Source organism: Rhinopithecus bieti, unplaced genomic scaffold (genome assembly GCF_001698545.2).
Source record: "Rhinopithecus bieti isolate Rb0 unplaced genomic scaffold, ASM169854v2 scaffold_2247, whole genome shotgun sequence".
Taxonomy (NCBI): Eukaryota; Metazoa; Chordata; class Mammalia; order Primates; family Cercopithecidae; genus Rhinopithecus; species Rhinopithecus bieti.
This window is the reverse complement of record NW_016803732.1, coordinates 1074611-1095723: the sequence shown is the minus strand read 5'-3', so window position 1 is coordinate 1095723 and position 21113 is coordinate 1074611. Positions and strand designations below refer to the sequence as shown.

The 21113-nt window shown below is 45.0% G+C and overlaps 1 protein-coding gene and 1 long non-coding RNA gene across 4 annotated transcripts in view; one reads left to right on the top strand and one right to left on the bottom strand.

The window, feature by feature from the left end:
• SPATA13 (spermatogenesis associated 13) overlaps window positions 1-21113 on the bottom strand; it is a 97936-nt gene that overhangs the window by 43441 nt on the left and 33382 nt on the right. For all 3 annotated transcript variants that reach the window (XM_017852159.1, XM_017852167.1, XM_017852176.1), the window contains exons 3-4: window positions 20007-20372; window positions 17973-18117 (exon numbers count right to left, since the gene is read on the bottom strand). In XM_017852159.1, coding sequence (XP_017707648.1) covers window positions 17973-18117; window positions 20007-20372 — 511 coding nt within the window. The remainder of the gene's footprint in view (window positions 1-17972; window positions 18118-20006; window positions 20373-21113) is intronic.
• The window catches only part of LOC108515375 (uncharacterized), a 14996-nt gene continuing 12115 nt past the window's right edge, over window positions 18233-21113 (top strand). The window contains exon 1 of the long non-coding RNA XR_001881510.1: window positions 18233-18460. This is a non-coding gene — a long non-coding RNA (uncharacterized LOC108515375). The remainder of the gene's footprint in view (window positions 18461-21113) is intronic.

Genomic DNA, 21113 nt, shown 5'->3' with positions numbered 1-21113 from the left:
GTGGCGTGATCTCTGCTCACGGCAACCTCCACCTCCCGGTTCAGGTGATTCTCCTGCTTCAGCCGAGTAGCTGGGATTACAGGTGTGCACCAGCACACCCAGCTAAGTTTTGTATTTTTAGTAGAGATGGGGTTTCACCATGTTGGCCAGGCTGGTCTCAAACTCCTGACCTCAGGTGGTCCGCCCACCTCAGCCTTCCAAAGTGCTGGGATTACAGGCATGAGCCACGGAGCCCAGCCTCTTACAGGAACTTAAAAAGATGATTTAAAAGAGGCAAATATTTAAGATGTTTAACAGACAATTCATTCAATAGAGGCACATTCACAATAAAGGTGGTAGTTTATTAAACTATAGACTCGAAAAGACTCCTTGATATTGTTTTTCACAGCAGACACTCTCTCTCTCATGTAAAGTCTCCTGTGTATATCTCATGGAATACTAGTTGCATACTGTGCTCCAAGGGAATAGTCTGAAAACCACTGTATACTGTATCTACTTCTCGGACATCTTACAGGATTCATCGGTAATCACAGGCTCTAAGAAGTTCGCTCTGACGGCTGTACTATCTTGTTTCACACAGAATTTAACCATCGCGTTTGGCCATGACGCTCTCTTTTCACGACAACACATATTACTACACCAAAAGAAGGTATCCTCTGGCCTTGCTACTCATAGTCGGGCCGATGGACCAGCAGCATCAGCATGACCGGGAGCTGGTGAGAAATTCAGATTCCTGGACCCTGCGCCAGGTCTGTAAAATCAGAATCAGCATTTTAACAACATCCCAGGTGGTTCAAATGCACATTCACGCAACATACTTGGAGAAGCACCGCCATGAGGCGAAATCTGGAACATCAGTATCTTTTCTCATGAACTGAGAAACTAGCGAAGACCACGGAATGAATGGCTGGGTTTGAGCCTAGTCATTCGGACTAAGGTAAAATGCATAATACTCAGATACAAAACAGCAGAAAGTAGGAATTAATTCTCAAGGTTATCCATCCCAATAAAGCCTAAATTCTAGAAGGAGGCAAATAAAATCCAGTGTTTTCATTCTCTATATAAAATTTTGTTGTTGTTGTTAAAATCATTAGTTTTCAAAAGCTCTCTTGGCCTCAATTCTTAGAATTTGGTAGGGTCTGTTTGTTCACTTTCACTTTTCATTGGCATCTGGTACAAAAGGATAGTTTCTGTTTCCCAAGCACTTTCAATCCAGAGATGGGGTCAGGACACTAGACTAACACGCGTGGGATTATAGGATCTTAAACCAGAGGCATTCACTAGAGATTATTGTGTATGCAAAACAAAACAGAAAGAAGGAAAAAGCTGCCGCCTTCTCTCGAACATGAATGCTCGTAGGCGGCTGGAGTTATACAGCGACCACGCGCGGTGGCTCAAGCCTGTAATCCCAGCATTTGGGAGGCCGAGACGGGCGGATTCACTAAGTCAGGAGATCGAGGACACCAATTTCCCTGGCGTAACTTCACGGTGAAACCTCCGTCCCTCTACTAAAAAATACAAAAAAAACTAGCCCGGGCGACGTGGCGCCGGGCGCCTGTACCTCCCAGCTACTCAGGGGAGGCTGAGAGCTAGGAGAATTGGTGTGAATCCGCGGGTGAGGTATAGCTTGCATTGATGCTTGTATCGCGACATTACATGGGGCCTGGCGACGACAGAGCCAGACTCTGTCTCAAAAAAAAAAAAAAAAAAAAAAAGAAATGAGGCATCTGCTCAAAGGATGTGACCCAACAACCCTTTGATGTCCCCACCAGCTTGGATATGGCCCCATTACCAAGCACTACGGGACAGGTGCTAGATGGAGGAGCCCAGGGAACAGAGTCACACTATTCTGTGGCAAAGGACAACCACCAACTTTAGGAAATGGGCTCAAAGATGGGCACATCAGCCAGCCACCCTTCTAAGATGGTTTTGGAAGAAGTTATACTACTAATGTAGAAAGGGTCATGACAGAACAAGGAGCTGTGACTTTTAGCTTAAATTTTTTTTTAGTGATCAGAGCCCACATTTACCAGATTAAAAGAATGCTACAACAAAAACCTAAACCATAGTTCAAGGAAGTCTTGAAATCCTGGCTGGTCATTGGTGGCTCATGCCTATAATCCCAGCACTTTGGGAGGCTGAGGTGGGAGGATCACTTGAGACTGAGAGGTTGAGGCTGCGGACAGCTGAGACTGTACCACTGCACGCCGGCCTGTGTGACAGAGGGAAGCCCCGCCTTGAAATAAAAAAAGGAAAATCCAACCCCCAAATTAATCTCTTCTCTTTGGATAAGATACCATTACCTCAGTGGGACTGGGAAATGACCATCATCAGTTATTGGCAACACTGAAAGGATTAAGCAAAGGGATCAGATCCACAGGTAGGAGTGGAGATATCCAACTTACATATTAACATGAAAAGCTGAGAAATCAGAGAGGACAAAATAAACACTGAGGGCTGTGTGTGGTGGTTCATGCCTTGATCCCAGCACTTTGAGAGGCCAAGGTGGGAGGATCATTTGAGGCTAGGAGTTTGAGACCAGCCACAGCAACAGAGTAAGACCCCATCTCTCTCTCTCTCTTTTTTTTTTTTTGAGATGGAGTCTCGCTCTGTCGCCCAGGCTGGAGTGTAGTGGCCAGATCTCAGCTCACTACAAGCTCCACCTCCCGGGTTCACGCCATTCTCCTGCCTCAGCCTCCCGAGCAGCTGGGACTACAGGTACCCACCACCTCGCCCGGCTAATTTTTTTGTATTTTTTAGTAGAGATGGGGTTTCACCATGTTAGCCAGGATGGTCTTGATCTCCTGACCTGGTGATCCGCCCGTCTCGGCCTCCCAAAGTGCTGGGATTACAGGCTTGAGCCACCACGCCCGGCCAATAAGACCCCATCTCTACAAACAATAAAAAAATCAGCCCAGCTTGGTGACACGCCTTGAGTCCCAGTTGCTCAGAAGGCTAAGGTGAAAGAATCCGTTGAGCCCAGGAGTTTGAGGCTGCAGGGAGCTATGACTAGGCCACCGCACTCCAGCCTGGGTGACAGAGCAAGACATTATCTCTATAAAATTAAAATTAATTTTAAAACTAGATGTTGAAAACACAGAGGATGTTATGATCATTTTCATTCTATAGATACAGAGAGTTATTTCTGCTAAGCTAGTCCCAAAACCCATATATATTTACATACATATGGGAAAGAAATGTCATAAAATTATTGGAGAGGCAAGTTAGCAGCAGTATCTCAAACTCGGAACAGCAGTCAGCACTTGACCTCTCCAGGAGGATTTCTGGAGACTGAGTAGGTTCATTAAGGTTCTTGAGATTGAGTGGCCATTAAGGTTCCTTTGAGCTCCACATTTCTGTTAGCTTCTTAAGTGTGACATGACCACCTTTCTTCTATGACCACCTCCTAATTAAGTGCAGAGAGATGACAAGCACCAAAGTTTCCCACCTGCTGCAGCTTCTGTAAAGAGCGGCCTCCCTTCATAGTACAGACATATCCAGAACCCAGGAATATCCTTGGAACTTTATGTCCCCACTAACTTTGATGTGACCCCCTTACCAAGAACTACAGGACAGGTGCTAGGCAGAGGGGCAGGCCCCAGGCGAGAGTCATGCTGTCCCTGGGAAACGCGGCTATCAGCTTTAGGAAATGTGCTGAAGGATGGGCACATCAGCCAAGAACCAAGGCTGCCACAGGCTGGAATGAGCCATGATCCCAATTCCGTATGGACAATGACTACTCAGAATCAGGAGTGACACAGCCAGGACCTGTGGACATCCCTGGCCATCTCCCACAGTGAGACAGGGCCGCACTTTCTAAAGCTGGGATGGGAAAGTCCTTCACAGGGAACAAGTTGCTACATTTGCTATCAGTTATTCATGCCAATGTCCACGCCCACAAATAATTGAGTATCCAGAGTGACCCCTTAATTCTGAATGGATTAAAGACAAACACGATCATTCATCTACAGGTCGCAGTGATGCTACTTTCCAAAGAAAACCTGAAAGGCATTGAACATAACACAGGGCACGGCGTGTCCCGGCACAGACTGACGAGCAGGGTGGACGCTGCTTCGGCAGGCCGACTCCTGTTGGGCAAAGGCAGGCTGAGTTTAGGTCTGACTGAAAAGCCACTCGGCAGCCACAGCCTCTTCACCACAGGAGGGGCGGGCCCCATCACACTCAGCTCAGGAAATGGAGCCTGAAGTACAAAGACAGACTCTGTGAGACCCGCCCCGGCCTGCTTCAAGACAGCTCTGGAGAAAAAGGGCCTCTCTTCACGCCTTCGGAGCGACTGCTTTTCACTCTGGAGCAACGCAGACCTGAACACACACAACCAGCGAATATGTGCTCTCGGCGGCTTCCATGAACCCCTTCATCGTTCACCCCTACTCAATATCCCACCCTCTCCAAACACAGCTCCAAACAAGATACGCTGGACCTGGGCACGGACTAGAACTTTGATTAACGCAGAAATAAATATAAAATCGTCCTTTAAAAGATAAGGTGCCGCCTTCAGCTGAAGGCCATTGTTTTCCTGTTCTCTGTAAGCACACGTGGATTGTTCATCCTTCAGGACCTAGTACAGATTTCACTTCTTTTCTGTATTTACCTGGTTATTTTCAGATCCTTAGGACCGAGCACATTTCAAACCTAACAAGAACACAATAGGGATTGGAGGAATATAACTTTTTTGTTTTAATAGAAGGCAATTATTGGGACATGGTCTTTAAAACTGCCAACAGGCATATCCTTGTGCAAATCAATTAGATGATATTGTGTTTTGTGATGGAGAAAACATATGGGAAACTGAGTAGAATGGAAAGCAATCTGTGTTTTCCAGTCTGATCTCATTTGAATGCTAACTCCACTGTCTACTCATTACATCTTGCTTAGCCAAACTAGGAAAAGTTACTGAATATTTCTAAGGCCTGACTTTGTCTGTAAGATCAGGCCAGGAATACGTACAGAGTGCTACTGGCTCTTGGCAGTGGTTTGCTAGATGTTTAGCTCTCTCGCTCTCCTTCCTCTGACTTTTAGTATTCTTTCTTCTTTTAAAATCCAATTTCTGAAGCTTAGCAATAAGACAGATGATATTTTCAATAACTTTTACTTTTTAACTCTAGCAGTTAAGAATTGAGAATGTTTTAACTGCTACAAGATGAAATTTCATGAGTTTGCTAAAAAAAAAAAGTTTAATAGTTTACGATGTTTTTCTGAGACAGAAATAGAACACTATATTCCTTCCAAACAAATCTCGATGATAGGCAACAATGAGGCATGAAACACCCGCTAAGATAACTGCTATGGAGCTAACACAATCTCCAAGACTTGCAGGCGATACGTCACTAAAGGCCATATGTGTAGTCCTTGTTCCTGCATACAGAAGCCTTTCATAATTTCTAAATTCCTTTGGATGCTGTGGAATCCAGGCTGTCTCATAGCAGTCAGAAAACAGGCATTTTACTACAGGCAGTCTTAGCAATCAGGAAAACACTTGCTGTGAGTACTGGTAAGTGCATTGATTCATCTTGTTTTCTAAATACAGTTGGCCCTCCGTACCGGTGGGTTACACATCTGTGGACTCAACCAACCGCAGATCGAAAACATTTAAAAAACTGTGACTGTACTGAGTATGTACAGACGTCTTTCTTGTAACTACTCCCTAAACAAAGCAGTTTAGTAATAACAAAATTTTTATTAAATAAAATTGTTATTTAACAAAGTAAATAACAACTATTTACATAGCATTTACATTGTATTGATATGAGGCCTTTAAATAATCTAGAGGTGACTTACAGTATACGGAGGCTGGGCATGGGTTATATGCAAATACTAGGCCATTTTATATCAGGGACTTTTGCACAGCCTTAGAGTTTGATGTCTGTGGAGTCCTGGAGCCAACCCCCCTCAGACAACCAGGGATGAGTGTATAATCAACAGCCAATATTCCTTGGCATGAGTATGAAGTGACATGTGGGGTGAGAAGGGAACGCGGCAAGGCTCAGGGCATCCCCACCTAAAAATCCAAGTGCTCCGTCACCAGTTCTCCAACCAGCTTTCCTGACAGCTCTGCTGCTACCATGCAACAGGCACCAAGCAAGTGAATCCTGAGTTCCTATTTTCCCTCTGATTCTTTATTGAAAGAAAATATTTGAAAATCGATTTGAGTAACATGCAGAAGCAGACACAGATAATTCAAAAAACAAGAGAACAAGAAGATTTTATGGGATGCTTCAAGTCATTTCAAAGGCATCACACACACCTCAATGCCTGCTATGGCTTTTCTTGTTTTCCTTCCTTTTAACAAAAGATTTAGTGGAGTCTCTGGGTGACACATTGAAAAATCGTTAGACAGTACCTAAAATCTGGGGCCCAGATAATCTATAAAAAACATCCAATCAAGTTTTTTTTAATAACCTGAACATCCGCATTTTAAATTTGCTTAACTTATATTTGGATAATAATTAAACAGTGTATTATTCCATATCGACTCCAAGTGCCCTATGACTTGACTAAGTGACTAAATGACTTGTCTAAGCTAAATTGCTGATTGGTGCAGTTACATCAGTAACTCAGAACTCTGGATGTAAACAGTTTCCTGCTCATCACTGCCCTTGTCGCCTGTGTAGTTAATGCTTCCCTAGTTAATTAGTAATAGTTAGTGCCAGGTCATTCTTCCACATCTGTGGGGCAGATGATATTAATTTCTCCCATTACTGATAAAGACATGAAGACTCTGAGATTAAGGGACTTGCCCAAGGTCACTTGCTCACTTTTTGACCCAAAGGTTTATTAATAAGAAAATGAACTTTCATAATAATTAGGATAGAATAAGGCCAGAATAACTGTATGAGTAACCTCCTTCTTGTGATGCACTTAGGCTATGAATCAAGAATTCTTATTGCCTTATTCTATTGACAGTCCTAAGGAAAAACAGAAACATGGTGTGATCTGATCAAACAATCAGTGCAAAAATTTGTTATCCCAACAAATCAGAAGTAGGATTTTAACAATCACAAGAGTTAAAAAAAACAAAAAACAAAACAAAAATCTTTGTTTCAAACAAAAAATAAATCCAAATAATTTGAATAAATTTCTTTACCACAAGATTTTTCAAAGAAATAACCTTCAGTAATTTCTCATAATTCAATTAATTTCATTTAAAAAATCAAATTTGAAACCATATAAGCACTTACTATGATTAAATCCACCTACTTCCTAAATGTTGGGGATTCATATCAATTCTAAACCAAGGAATGCAACTTTCTGATGTGTATTCTTACCATCTCTTTGAAAAACATTTAGTAAGAATAAATGCTGACACATTCATACCAACAAGCTTTCAAATACTGGTAATATACAGACAAAATAATTTTTTATATCGTAGCCTAACAAATTGTTTTTCATTAGTCCTGAGCCTTTATGGGATATTTTCAGCTATAAAATCAGAAAACCATCAACACGGCTTAAGCAAAATAGATAAAATACCTCAATTTTAAGACAACTCCCTCAATATCCCCCCATGGCATTCTGGCCCTGCCCTAGCACTGAACTGCTGAACTGAAACTTTGTTTTGTTTTTTTAAGGTCACTAAGCTCCTCCCTGCCGCTGAATCCAGTGGGTATTTTCCTCTCTACGCTTCTGTGCATCTGACAGTGTGAACCACTCCCACCTGGAGGCCCTGGCTTCCTCTGACATCTGGGACACCGCGTACCTGCCTGGCTACCTGTTTTCTATTTTCTTTGTGAATTTCTTTGCCTTCACTGGTCCCCAAATGTTGGTCCCCAGAGCATGGTTCAAGATCCTCTTCTCATTTTTATCCCCCCTCATCACGCTCCTTCCTAGAGTTTTAGGAACCACTTTGCTGATGACTCCCAAATCTTCACCTCTAGCTTTGGGTCCCTCTCCTCAGAATCAGAGCTTCAAAATCAAGGATGTGGTGATGTCACCTTCATCGAGCTGCCCACACGTAGCTCTGACTTGACCTGCCTGGAATGGAGTAAGCTCCCCAATTGACCTACATGCTCTTCTCCTAGGCTCCCTGTCACCCAGGCATCAGAGGCAGCATGGATGGCTGCTCCCTGGCCCCAAACATCCAATTACCTCGACCTCGAAGTTCTTCGTATCTCCAGTGCCACTGTCATTTTCCAAGGCAACAGACTCCTGAGGTCTCCAGTCCTCCACGATCCAGCCAACGATCTCTCTGAAATGCACATCTGATCATCTCACTCCCCTCAAAAGTCCTCAGTGGCTCCCAGTTGTCCAGGTTCTGTCCTCCCAGGCTCTCCTCCTCCTGACCTTAGGGGAGGCCCACCTCTCAGCCTCCTCTGCATCCTGCTACAGCCTTGACCTGGAGCTGAGGTCCTCTGACTTGTAGCAATCGGGCTGCCTAAAAGCCCTAAGCCAAAAAAAGTGCCCCATGCATGCATGCCATGAACATGTTAACACATATATAGGTACAATCATTCACCTTTGTCATGATGCAGGACAAGGCTCCCTGTGTACGATCAACTGACTAGAATTCTGCATTGTCTCTTGCACAATCCACACCCATACGCATCCACTATGATTTTCAGTTCTGGCTTCTTCAACATTGAGCGATAAAACCAGAGACACTGGTGAAACAATTTGAATACAGACTCCTTGGTATTTCCATTTTTTCCAATCTGTCAATTCTCATCTAATTTGATAGAATTTTCTTTAACAATTCACTTTTACTGAGTTTCACTGGGTTTCTCCAAACTATTCTACTTCATTGTCATAGATGCCAAGTCTCCTTTCAGTCTCATATTCACATTTTATTTGCTTACGTATTATCTAAATCAGTTCCACATCATCATAATAAAGCACTGCCATAAACAGGCTTGGTGGGGTCATGCCCTTGACTCCTGGTGAGGATACAACTCTTCTTGTGGGACCAGGGAAGAGGAGCCAGGAAGGCAAGTGCAGGCCACACTGCGGGATCTGCCAGCTCCTTACAGAGGCCTGGAGGACACTGTGACCTGATCAGTGTGGGTTTCTTTTGGGCTACCCTCCTCTCAGCTGCTCAGATGTGCTCTCCTTTCTTTGGCCTCCACTTTTGCCTGGAACACACTCCCCCTAACAACTTAATCTAACTCCCTTCATCCCTCAAGCCTCATTTGAGGTCATTTCCTCCGTGAGGGCTCGGGACAGCCCCGATCCGACTGACATGCGCCCCGTTTATACTCAGCACGCGTGCAGTTGTGGTGGTCTTTCCTATTCATCTACCACACTGGCAGCTCTGTAGGAACTCTCCAGCTTCCTCAGACCTGCCCAGCCTCTGGGACTGTGCCTCATTTATAATAGGGACATATGTGTTTGTTAAATGAACCAAAACCAAGGAAGTACCTTCAAAACCAACAGCACGTTTAAAATCCAACCCACGCCGGGGTGGTGCCTTACACCTGTAATCCCCAGTGCTCTGGAAAGGCAAGGCAGGAGGCCAGGCGTTGGAGACCAGTCTGGGCAACAGAGTGAGACTCTGTCTCTAAAGAAAATCTAAAATAACAGTACAATAAAATAAAATCCAATTCAGAAAGATTTCGGAGCACCTTGGACATTTCCTGAGACAACACTGGTTGATTAAGCTCTACTGGCCCCTCCTATAGCATTTCTCAATAATTTTAAGCTCATCAAAGTATCATAATGGTGAGTTGACGTGGTTTTACAACCAATACTAATCCTTAAACAGGGAAAAGTACATAAATACATAAATAAGTAAATCTTTTCCATTACTAAGGGGATGTATACATTCAGTACAAAATCAAACAGAAGAAACCAGAGTGGTAGACAGGGAAAGAATGTCACCCCCTGAGTGATAACCCCCAAATGTACTTTGAAATCACTGGGCCTTAAACACACTGGAAAATGTCTTGGTACATTTTTGTTTTTTCTTTATACAGAACAACCTCAATTCTGTGCAGGAAACATCTACCAGAGTAAGAAAGCAAGTGAAGCTCTGGGGGCTGTTTTGGGGATGGCAGGTGGGGATGGCTCCCCTTGGCGGCCGTGTGGGTGGAAGTCCCTTGCCCTGCCCACTCCCCGCAGACAGCAGCAGAAAGATGCACCGATCTGTTCACAAGAAGAGTCCGCATAAGATCCCCTAAGACCGTTGGGAGCTGTGGTCTTCCCCCATTCTCTCGGGCTTAGCAAGGAGGCAGCAGCACTCCTGCAGGGTCACTCGCATGCGCTGTTGGACCCCGGGGTTCCTGAGAGGCCCAGCACCCAGCTCAGTGTGCACAAGGCCAGGCATGAGACGAGATGCCCACAGGCAGCCTGCAGATGCTTATCAAAACTACAGCTGACCCATATGGATGGTCCACCCCAAGGATGCCAACCCTGCTCCCCAGTGGCTAGCTAGGAGATGCTCTGCTTTTGTCAATTTCCTGCCCTGGCAAAGCTCCTGACATGGACCTGGGTAGGGGAAGAGCAGCAACCTTGACCGTATGGGGAAGGGGACGTGTTTCTGTGCTAGAAAGTGTTCATTTAGAACTTAACATTTCTTTTAAAATAGTCCTTAGTCTGTTTTTGTGGTAAAAGGGAAAATGTAGCATGCTGGATTTATCACTAAGACATTTATTTTCAAAATTTAAGTATCTTATTTCTCACTCATATGTCTAACTTTCCAGTCTCTCTCTCTCTCTCTCTTTTTTTTTTTTTTTTTTTTTTTTTTTTTTTTGGCAGAGAGGAGGTCTTGCTCTGTTGCCCAGGCTGGAGAGCAGTGGTGTGATCTTGGCTCATTGCAACCTTTGCCTCCCAGGCTCAAGCAATCCTCCCATCTCAGCCTCCTGAGTAGCTGGGACTATAGGCATGCACCACCACTCCTGGCTAATTTTTTGTATTTTTAGTAGAGATGGGGTTTTACCATGTTGGCCAGGCTGGTCTCAAAACTCCTGGGCTCAAGTGATCTGCCCATCTCAGCCTCCCAAAGTGCTGGGATTACAGACGTGAGCCACCGCGCCTGGCCTTTCTTTATTCTCATGGTAAACTCTGGTATAAACAAGGACCAATTTTGCACATCTGTGACACTTTTTACTTGCTTTCTTATTGACAAGCAGAATCCATAATTTGTTATTGTTGTGGAGATGGAGTTTCACTCTTGTTGCCCAGGCTGGAGTGCAATGGCATGATATAGGCTAACTGCAACCTCTATCTTCCACGTTTAAGTAATTCTCCTGCCTTAGGCACCCAAGTAGCTGGGATTACAGGCACGTCACCACACCCAGCTAATTTTGTATTTTTAGTAGAGAAAGAGATGAGGTTTCAACATGTTGGTCAGGCTAGTCTTGAACTCCTGACCTCAAGTGATCCACCCACCTTGGCCTCCCAAAGTGCTGGGATTACAGGCGTGAGCCACCACACCCGACCAGAATCCAGAATTCTTATTGTCTCAGAGCAGGTTTTCAAAAGCGCTGCTCTCTTCACCACTCACTGGCCAGCTCAGCTGTGCCTCTCAGACAGGCTGGCTGGCATGTAATTTGGGTCATGCTGTCCCCTTCACAGATCAAGATGTTATTTATTTATAACCTGCCTTTAAAGGACTCAATTTTTGGTTGTTTCCTCATGAAAAATGTGGACAGATGGTTATGATTTAGTTTTACAACCTGCCTGCTAGCAATTCATATTATTGTATCACTCTGACAAAGAATGAGTAATTCAGCCTAGCTCACTAGAGGGCCAGACTGGTCAATTTGCTTTTCTTTCCTAGCTTGCAAAAAAGAACTATATTTGTCAAAAAAAAAAAGTAAACATTTAAAAAATCAAATTGAGCAATTACTTCAGTAAGTTAGAAACATTTTTTAAAGCAAGTCAACTTGCCGAGTTTGCGTGCCCTCAAAAAGGGCATTTTCTCTAGTTTTTATATCTAGCTATTACTGTACCTAAGCTTGACGTTCCTCCTTTATTATCTGGCATTATTACTAAATGCTCTAATATAGTATACTTACTGGTTAACTAAAGGGCTTTCAAGAAATGTAACAGAGCAGCTATCATTTTTTGAAAGGGGTCTACCCATATCGACTGACTTCGGTGCATGGGTGTGCATTCGTCCTGTGCTTGTCTCTGTGAAGATCCCACTCAAGTCTAACAGTGAAGGAAACGGGACAGTCTCCTCTCTGCGAGACAAGAAAAGCAAGCTAATCTGAACTCTGGACAAGAAGCAGAAAGAGAAGGGGAATGGATAAGAGAGAAGAAGGAATCTGAAATGCAAAGTAAGAATTCTGAAAAGCAATCAGATCTGACTTCTGATCAACATAAACAGACCGGTTAAAGGAGGAAGTATAGTTGGAACCCAATGTAAGTACAGAAAAATTAGGAGCTTCCGTAGGCTGTGATGGAGTAAGTTGTCTCAAATGAAAGAGAAAAGCTTAACTGAAAGCAAAGAAAAGGCAGCAAAGATAATTCCCCAGGACAATCTTCTAGCGGTGCAGGCATCCCTCCTAAAACCCAAAGAAGGAGAAGCCACAGACACCATCCCCAACAATGCAGTGGTGTTTACAACTTGTCACTCTTCCCTCCGATAAGGCTCCAGTAAGTGCCACTGAGATTCATTATCCCAACTCCATTATCCCAAATAACACACCCAGTAGCCTACAAACATGACTCAGGCCTGTCCCACGTGACCTGCCTTCGCAGGCTGTGTGGCTGGTAAAAGGTAAGACAGGTGCTCCAAACAAGGCCAGAGAAAAGTGGCAAGAGAAAGGAAGAGCACAGCACGGCGCTGCCAAGTTCTCAGAAGGGAGGGCTCCATTCACCTAGAAAGACTCCGCCTTCATTTCTTAAAAAAAAAAAAAATTAAATTGCAATGTTCAATTTTCTGTATTTTGAGAAAAATTCAGTTGTGGGTACTACTTAATTTGGAGAGTTTTTTGTATTATTATTTTAAACTCACATAATAATTGTACAATATTTATGGGGCACAGTGTGATATTTCAATATATGTATACAATGTGGAATGATCAAATCAGGGTAATCATCACATCAAGCACTTATCATTTATTGGTATTAAGAACATTTGAGGCCAGGTGCAGTGACTCACGCCTGTAATCTCAGCACTTTGGGAGGCCAAGGCAGGCGGACTACGAGGTCAGGAGATCGAGACCATCCTGGCTAACACGGTGAAACCCCGTCTCTACTAAAAATACAAAAAAAAAAATTAGCCGGGCATGATGGCGGGCACCTGTAGTCCCAGCTACTCGGGAGGCTGAGGCAGGAGAATGGTGTGAACCCGGGAGGCGGAGCTTGCAGTGAGCCGAGATCGCGCCACTGCACACCAGCCTGGGCAACAGAGTGAGACTCTGTCTCAAAAAAAAAAAGAACATTTGAATTCTCTCTTGTGGCTATTTTGAACTATACAATACATTCTCATTAACTGTGGTCACAGTAGGACTTATTCCTTCTGTCTAGTTCTATTTTTATATCCATTTACCAACATTTGGTTATCAAGATTTTGAGAATACCTGACCAGGGAGGAGAAATATACTTTCATTATTATTTAAAAGTTGATACTACAGAAAATATCAAATACACACAAAAGCAAATAATACCACGAACCTACAATTATCAATCTTTTGCCAATACTGTTTCAACTATTTCCCCTCAACTTTTTTGGAGTATTTTAAAACAAATCTCACATATCATATTTTATGCAGAAAGTATTTCACTATCACAAACAAGGACTTAAAATATTACAAACACTATAACAAACAAGGACTTAAATTATTGCACTATTTTATTCTAACTAACAAAATTAAAAATAATTCCTTTGTGCTGCCAAATATTCAGTCCATCTGAAAATCTCCCCAACGTGTCTCAAAATGATGCTTTTACAGCTGGTTTGCTGAGATCACTTTGTGGGCTTATGGAGCTGGATGCCATTCTAGCACTTCATTGGTATGTGAACCTAAAACTCTCAGTGCATGGAAAGGAAGGAGTTCCAGGACTGAGATGGAAATGCTAGAGATGGTCTATCATGTGAGTCACACCACCCCTTGGGCTGCATCTCCCATGTGACAGCAGCTTTTATAACTAATGTACTGCTAGTCTCTCTAGGCCAGAGATGCTGCTGAGAGGTGGTTCCACTGCAATGCAGACCTGGTCCTCCATGGAGATGGGACATCTGTCATGGGAAAGGTGGGCATACCACACAGCAGGGCCAGCTTGGTCATCTGAATGGTTTAACCCATGAAATCTCTGGTTGTGCTGTTAACTGATCTCGGGGTCCCTCGGAACAAAACAGATGAGTGATTCCACTAAGGTATCACAAGATTGTGTAGGAGGAACTCTCCAGGGCTGGCGAGCAGAGCCCGACCTGAGCCACCATGACAGAGAAGCCAAGGGAGGGCCCTCACTCAACTCCCAGACTCAGGCCTCTTGATGGAGCAGAGCCAGGGAGCCTCAGGGTAGCCATGCTAGTACAAGACTTCTCCCTAGCTTCTCAAAGAGGACTCCTACCATCCGCCTGGTGACTGTGTCCTCAGGACAGGGAAACTCCCGGCAGCAAATGTAAGTAACACTCTTCCCAAGCCTTTCTGAGTAGGAGAGATTGGCTTTGGCAAGGTAAGGATTTGGCTCGTGTGCACTCCCGGTTAGGAGCTAATGGCTTGGCTGAATGGCCTGGAGGAATGTGGAAAGAACAAGATGGGCTGAGGATGGGTTTGGGGAAGGGGTATAGCTGGCTACATCAGAATACACGCAAAGCGTGAGATGACGTCCATCCCACATGAATCCTATTGCAAGAGAGACTAATTAATCATCCTGTGGACATGATGTCCCAATGTGCAGCTAGATGCCAGTCTTCCTTCCTAGTCACCTGGATACTTGCTCAGTGAGTTCATAAAAAGGAAAAAAACATAAAAAAAAAAAAAAAAAAAGAAGAAAGAAAAAGGCCATGGTGGCAAAAAGGGATGCCAAGCCTGGGCTAAACCACAGGAAGTCTGGGCCTTCCCCTCAACAAAGCTGATGATACGGTTCCCTGCAGGAACCAGACAGCCCTTTGTGGAAAGTTGATTGCAGTGGGGCCTTTTCATAATAGAGGGGGTGGTGATTTGTCCCTACTGGAAGGGCCACTTATGCTGGGCTTGGATCTGTTTCCTGCACTGTCAGACCTCTGTGGATCCTACAGAAGGCCCCGATCCTGTCGCAGCATCTCACACGCCACCCAGGCCCAGAACGTCACACAGAAGGAAGCACATGACTCCATCACACTCAATAATGACCAAATAAAAATGAAATTACAGAGGCAGCTTGGAGACACACCCAGAAGTTGCCATACTGCCCTGGATGGGAAGCAGGCTCTGAATTTGGAGAGGCTCGCCCACAGCAGAAGACGCAGGGCCGGAAACCAAGGGTAAACATAGAAGCGGCTTCTTAGGATTACTTAACAATACACTTGCAAAATGTTTTCTTCCCACCTAGGAACTCTGCTCTGTTGAAACTGAGTTTAGTGCCCCCCAAGGGAGAAGTACTTCCTCTGGAGTTCTTAGTCCTGGCCACAAGGAATTAGAACCAAGGCTGGCCATTTTTGCCTCTTCATACCACTGGGAAAATGAGCACCCACGGAAAATGGGGATGGCTTTTGTGGTCACTGCTACTGTATTTCTCAAATGGACTAATGCAATCGCCTTCAAATCAATCTCCATTCGTCTTCCTTTCCCCCCACAAACTGCCCTCCCTCTCTAAGCATAAATCAGAACATACTATTCTCCTGCGGTCAATGGCTTCACACCACACTGAGAACAAGATCAGCCTCCTCATGACCTGCAGAGCCCTGTCCAGCCTCAGCCCACCTCCCAGCCTGCAACATCCTCGTCTGCCTCTTGCTCCCTGAGCTCCTCTCACTGTTGCCTCCTTGCTGAACCTCAGACACATCATGTTTCCTGCATGACTTTGGACTTCTGATGCTCCTTCTGCTAGGACTTCTCCCTCAGATCTCTGCCTCACTGCCTCCTATCCTACTCACCTGTCCTAGCATCACCTCCTCCGCCTGCTCCTACTCCTCATATTACCCACAATCATCTTCTCCAGGGCCGTCTGTGGCGCCTTGGTGCGTCCTACATATTGACTTATGGGGAATCTGTTCAAATGCTGAAATGTAAACTTTGCATGCTGTTTTATTCTCCACAGTCATCCCAACTTTTCTATTTCCTTCCTTTCCCCGCCTTGCCATTCTGGTAGGGATGTGTTGCTTAAATCTGCCTCTGGTTATCAACACTGCAGAGGCACTGCATGGAACTGGAGGACTGGTTATCCTCAGAGGTCCTAGACTTGTGGGTGTCTGCTGCCACTGATGAAGCTCTGGGTGTCTCCCTCTAGGGAAGAGAGAGCAGGTTCACGGAACAGGTGCATCGTGTTAGAATGACACTCTTTGGAAATGAATGTCCTCTATCCTGTTTTATTTTTCTTTATAGTACTGTCTGCACTGTTAAATACTTACTTGGCCTGCCTTCACATATAGAAGGCAACGGTCCCTGGCGGCAGACACTCCACCCTTCTCCCTGTTCCAGTGCCACCAGGTGGTGGACATATCACCTAAGCTCGGACAGCTGAATCCTCCATCCTGGGACCTGAACCCCTGGGTGAGTGACAGACAGACAGTCACTAACTTCTAATAAGTTAACTCCTTATTATAACTCCAATAAGTATACACTTCTCCAAGACAGGGTCTTTAATTAAATGTTTTGTATTTTCAAAGGACTCACTGGATACCTCCCTAACTCCTGGGACGGAGCCATGGCCAGTCTCCCATCACACGCCTTCCTGTGGCTCCTCCACTCCCGGGAGCGACCCTAGTTGCCATCCCTTCCCTGGCCTGGTTCCCTAGCCATCTCATCAACTCCGGGCACAGCCGGCACCCTTCCAATAAACTCCCTTTTTGCTTAAGCTACGTCACACACTGGGGCCTATTGTGGGGAGGGGACAGGGGAGGGATAGCATTAGGAGTTACACCTCATGTAAATGATGAGTTAATGGGTGCAGCACACCAACATGGCACATGTATACATATGTGACAAACCTGCACGTTGTGCACAGGTACCCTAGAACTTAAAAGTATAATAATAAAAAAAAAGATAGCTGGAGTTAGATGTTGTTGCTTTTCAACAAAAGAACCCCTAAAATTAAAACCTTTTTAAACTAACAACAAAAACCAGTGTTACAGCAAGCAGGGAATAGGCTGTGTGTACACAGGTATGCGGTGGGAGGAGAAGGGCTCTACATTCCTAACACCCTAACAATGCTATTGTTATTTCTGCCTGTTCTTTTAAAATCTTCTGCCACATGGGTACACGCTGCCTATTGTTACAAACATGGTATATGTTTTTGAATCAATTGTATCCCCCAAAAAGATGGTGAAGACTTAACCCTCAGTGCCCATGAGTGTGACCTTATTTGGAAACAGTCTTGGTAGATAATTACATTAAGATGAGGTCATTAAGTTGGGCCCACAAGCAGTAAGCCTGGTGTCTTTACAAAAAGAGGAGATCTGAACACAGACAGACACATGGGAGAATGCCATGTGAACATGAAGGCAGAGATGAGGCAATGCTCCTAGAAGCCAAGGAACGCTGAGGGTGCCAGACGCAAGGAGAGCAGCCTGGAGCAGACCCTCCCTCACAGCCCCCAGAAGAAACGGACCCTGCCGACACGTCGATCTCGGATTTCTAGCCTGGGTCTCGGTTCTTTAGGGATCTCCACATGCAGGAACGATGTACATGGACACCACACGAGGAGCAAACTTCTCAAACTTAACAGCCACCAGCCTAGCACACAGAGCATCTACCCCAGACAGCAAATGATGCACCATTCTCCTGAGATGAGCCGTCCTCGCTCCCGGACAAACGCGGCCTGGCCCGAGGGAGGCGCGAAGGTGCAGAACCTGCTGCCTCAGGTTAGCTGGAAACACTCAGATGGGCCCGTGGCAGCTCTGAAAGGAAAGGGACTCTGAGACTCACTGTTGGATGCTCGCATCTGCCGCCGGCGTCCCACACGGTCCAGCCCAATGGGGGTGCTCCGGGAGAACGTGAAGGGCCGGAACCGGGCCGACACAGCCTTGTAGGGTGGCACCTGGTGAGCAGGCATGGGCGGCCTGGAAGCCGGCTGCAAAAAGAAAGCAAAATCTGTGAGGAGGTGCCAGGAAGTGGTAGCTCCTGCCAGCGCTTCACACGCATAGCTCTCTCACCTCGAAGCCACTCACAGACGTGAAATGGTTTCTCCAATCCTGCCACGAGTTGCAGGCTGCACCAAAGCCCAGTGGCAACTCATGATGCTACAGTTTTTAACAACCCTGATCAGCTTACTGTCCTGCACCCTGCAGCCTCGTGTTTCATCTCACTTTTCTGCAACATGCCAGCAGGTCCCACTAAGGAAAAAGAAGCTTCTGAGAAGAGGAAGGCACACTGAGGAAGCAGGGGAGTCGTCACACAGATGCAGGGTCACTAAGGTAAGAAGATGCTTTCCCGGGGTGGCCCTCTGGAGGAAGCCAGGACAAGGCCACAACCCGGCCAGGGTGGCCAACTGCGATCCTCACATCCTTCTTCAGCCTCCTTCCTCCTTGACTCCTCCCTGCCGACACAGAGCCTGGCACAGATGAACCTTCAATAAGGATTTGTGGAGCTGAAGGCAAGCCTTGCTTCCCTAAACTCACACAGCAGTGGAGCTTCAGTTAAAAGAAGCGGTTTTCCATGTCGTTGCCCAAGTCTCTCTTATAATGACCTTCTGGTTTTCTATAATAGCGATCCCTAAAACTATCAGTCAAAGGCCCAGCTGCTTCATGCGTTCTTTCCATTTCTTTTTTCCTCCTTTTGTTTATTACATGCATATTCTGCTTATGTAATTCCTTAGGTTTTCTTACAATTTTCTCACCCAATTCCCCAAATTAGGCTATAGTACAGAAAATCGCTTTTCACATTCCTTTTGGCTGCTCTGAAGGGAAACCCTTTCTAAGGCTGCAGCGCATCCGGGACTACTGTTCTGAGTTAAAACGCGTGACAATCTGCTTCAGTGCAGAATCATGTCCCAACAGTGGGGCACCTTCGGACGAAAGATTCTGAAAATTTTCATGGTATTCTGCAACTTAATTTTTTAACCTTAAGAAATCACTTCAATTTATTTAAGCAGGGGTTTTTGAGTGCTTGTTATAAACAAGGCATTGTGTGGGGCTTTACAGGAAAAATGTAAACATACACAATCCAGTATTAGTACTGTATAAGATTTCCCTTTTAAGATAATTTTATGGGTTACTTATGACATCAGCTACCAAGTTTTAGAAATGAAAGTGGGCATATATATTACTCATATGGTGTTCTGTGAATGTTTACCACGGTCGGGTATTAGCCCTCCCAAATAAGTATACACTTCTCCAAGACAGAGTCTTCAATTAAATGTTTTGTATTTTCAAACTGCTCACTGGATACCCGGATAAATATTTGTTGAATTACTAAACTATACTAAGAAACCAGTACTAAGTGTTTAATTCATTGTCAAACTATTACTAGTTGCAAAGTTGCAACTCAAAAAATTAAAAAAATAAGAAAAATAAGAAAATGGTAGAAAACAAAATACTTATCTCCTAAAAACTATTTCTTCTTTACATTTTATTTATTTCTTGTTTACATTTTATCTTTACATTTTAACAACAAACAATACTGTCTTTTTCAACAATTACTTCTTTCAGGAGTGTTACTAAATACGTCCTGCTACCTTTCCCTGGTTAGAATCTCAGGTTATTCAGAAATCAACAGCAAATGAGTCTTAAGTATTATTTGAGATCCCAGGAAAGAAAGATTAGCAAAAGGCATCCAAACATCAGATGGTTAGCTTGAATTCACGCATGTTTTCACAGAGTCAGGAAGAAAAGGTGGTTAAGCATACGGTGCTGCCCTTGAGAATGCGAGAGAAAAAGCAGATCCAGTTTAGTGTGCAGAGAGAACAGAGGCAGGAAGCTGGAGGGCCTCTGCTGGCTTGGGGAGGTGCACACCAGATCTTACTTGTGTCAGAAGACTGTCCAGTTCCTCCGTCTGGTTGGTCCCATACAAGCTGACCCCACCTATCACGGAAATGGGGCGTCTTCTCCGGGCTCCTTTGGGGCAGCCCACTGGAGCATTCTGGTTTTCAGGGCTGGCAGAAGTCAAGCTTGCCTGGGGGTCCTCGTTCACACGGTCTTCCTTCTGGGGGTCTGCAGCAACCGAGTCTTCAGGAATAGACAAACTGCGGCTGGCCAGCTGGCCGTAGTCAGAGAACGGCCGAGGCCTTGGCCGTCTCCCAGAGCCCCATCTCCTCCTGGGGGTTCTCTGTGCCTCTGTCCTTTCCTCATCCTGTGATGAACCTCGCCTCCATGGGCCATTATGGAAGACCTTTCAAATGCGAACAAGTCAGGTGAGCTCAATATACAGGAAGGTATTCAAAAAGAACAAGCCATACATTCCCTCTCACCGCCATGGCCTACCTCAGGTTTTCTTGATTTACTTGTTTATTAGAACAGCTATTTGTGTACTAGAACACGAAGACACAACTAAACCTTAATCAAAATAACCAAATCTATTATTATAGGCTGATTCAATAGGCTGATACTTCAATAACCGTAATTGAAATAGTGGTTTGGTGACCAATGATGAGCTATGATAAAAGGCATTAAGAAAATCAACACTGGCCGGATGCGGTGGCTCATGTCTGTAATCCCAGCACTCTGGGAGGCCGAAGTGGGCAGATCACTTGAGGTCACAAGTTTGAGACCAGCTGGCCAACATGGTGAAACCCTCTCTCTACTAAAATACAGAAACATTAGCCAGGTGTGTGGTGGCAGGTGCCTGTAATCCCAGCTACTTGGGAGGCTGAGGTAGGAGAGTCGCTTGAACCTGGGAGGTGGAGTTGCAGTGAGCTGAGACTGCAACACCGCACTCCAGCCGGGTGACAGAATGAGACTCTGTCTCAAAAAAAAAAAAAAAAAAAAAAAAAAAACCAGGGGGGGGGCCCCCCCCTGTAAACCCAGCACTTTGGGAGGCCGAGAGGGGCAGATCATGAGGTCAGGCGATCGAGACCATCCTGGCTAACCCGGTGGAACCCTGTCTCTACTAAAATACAAAAAATCAGCCAGG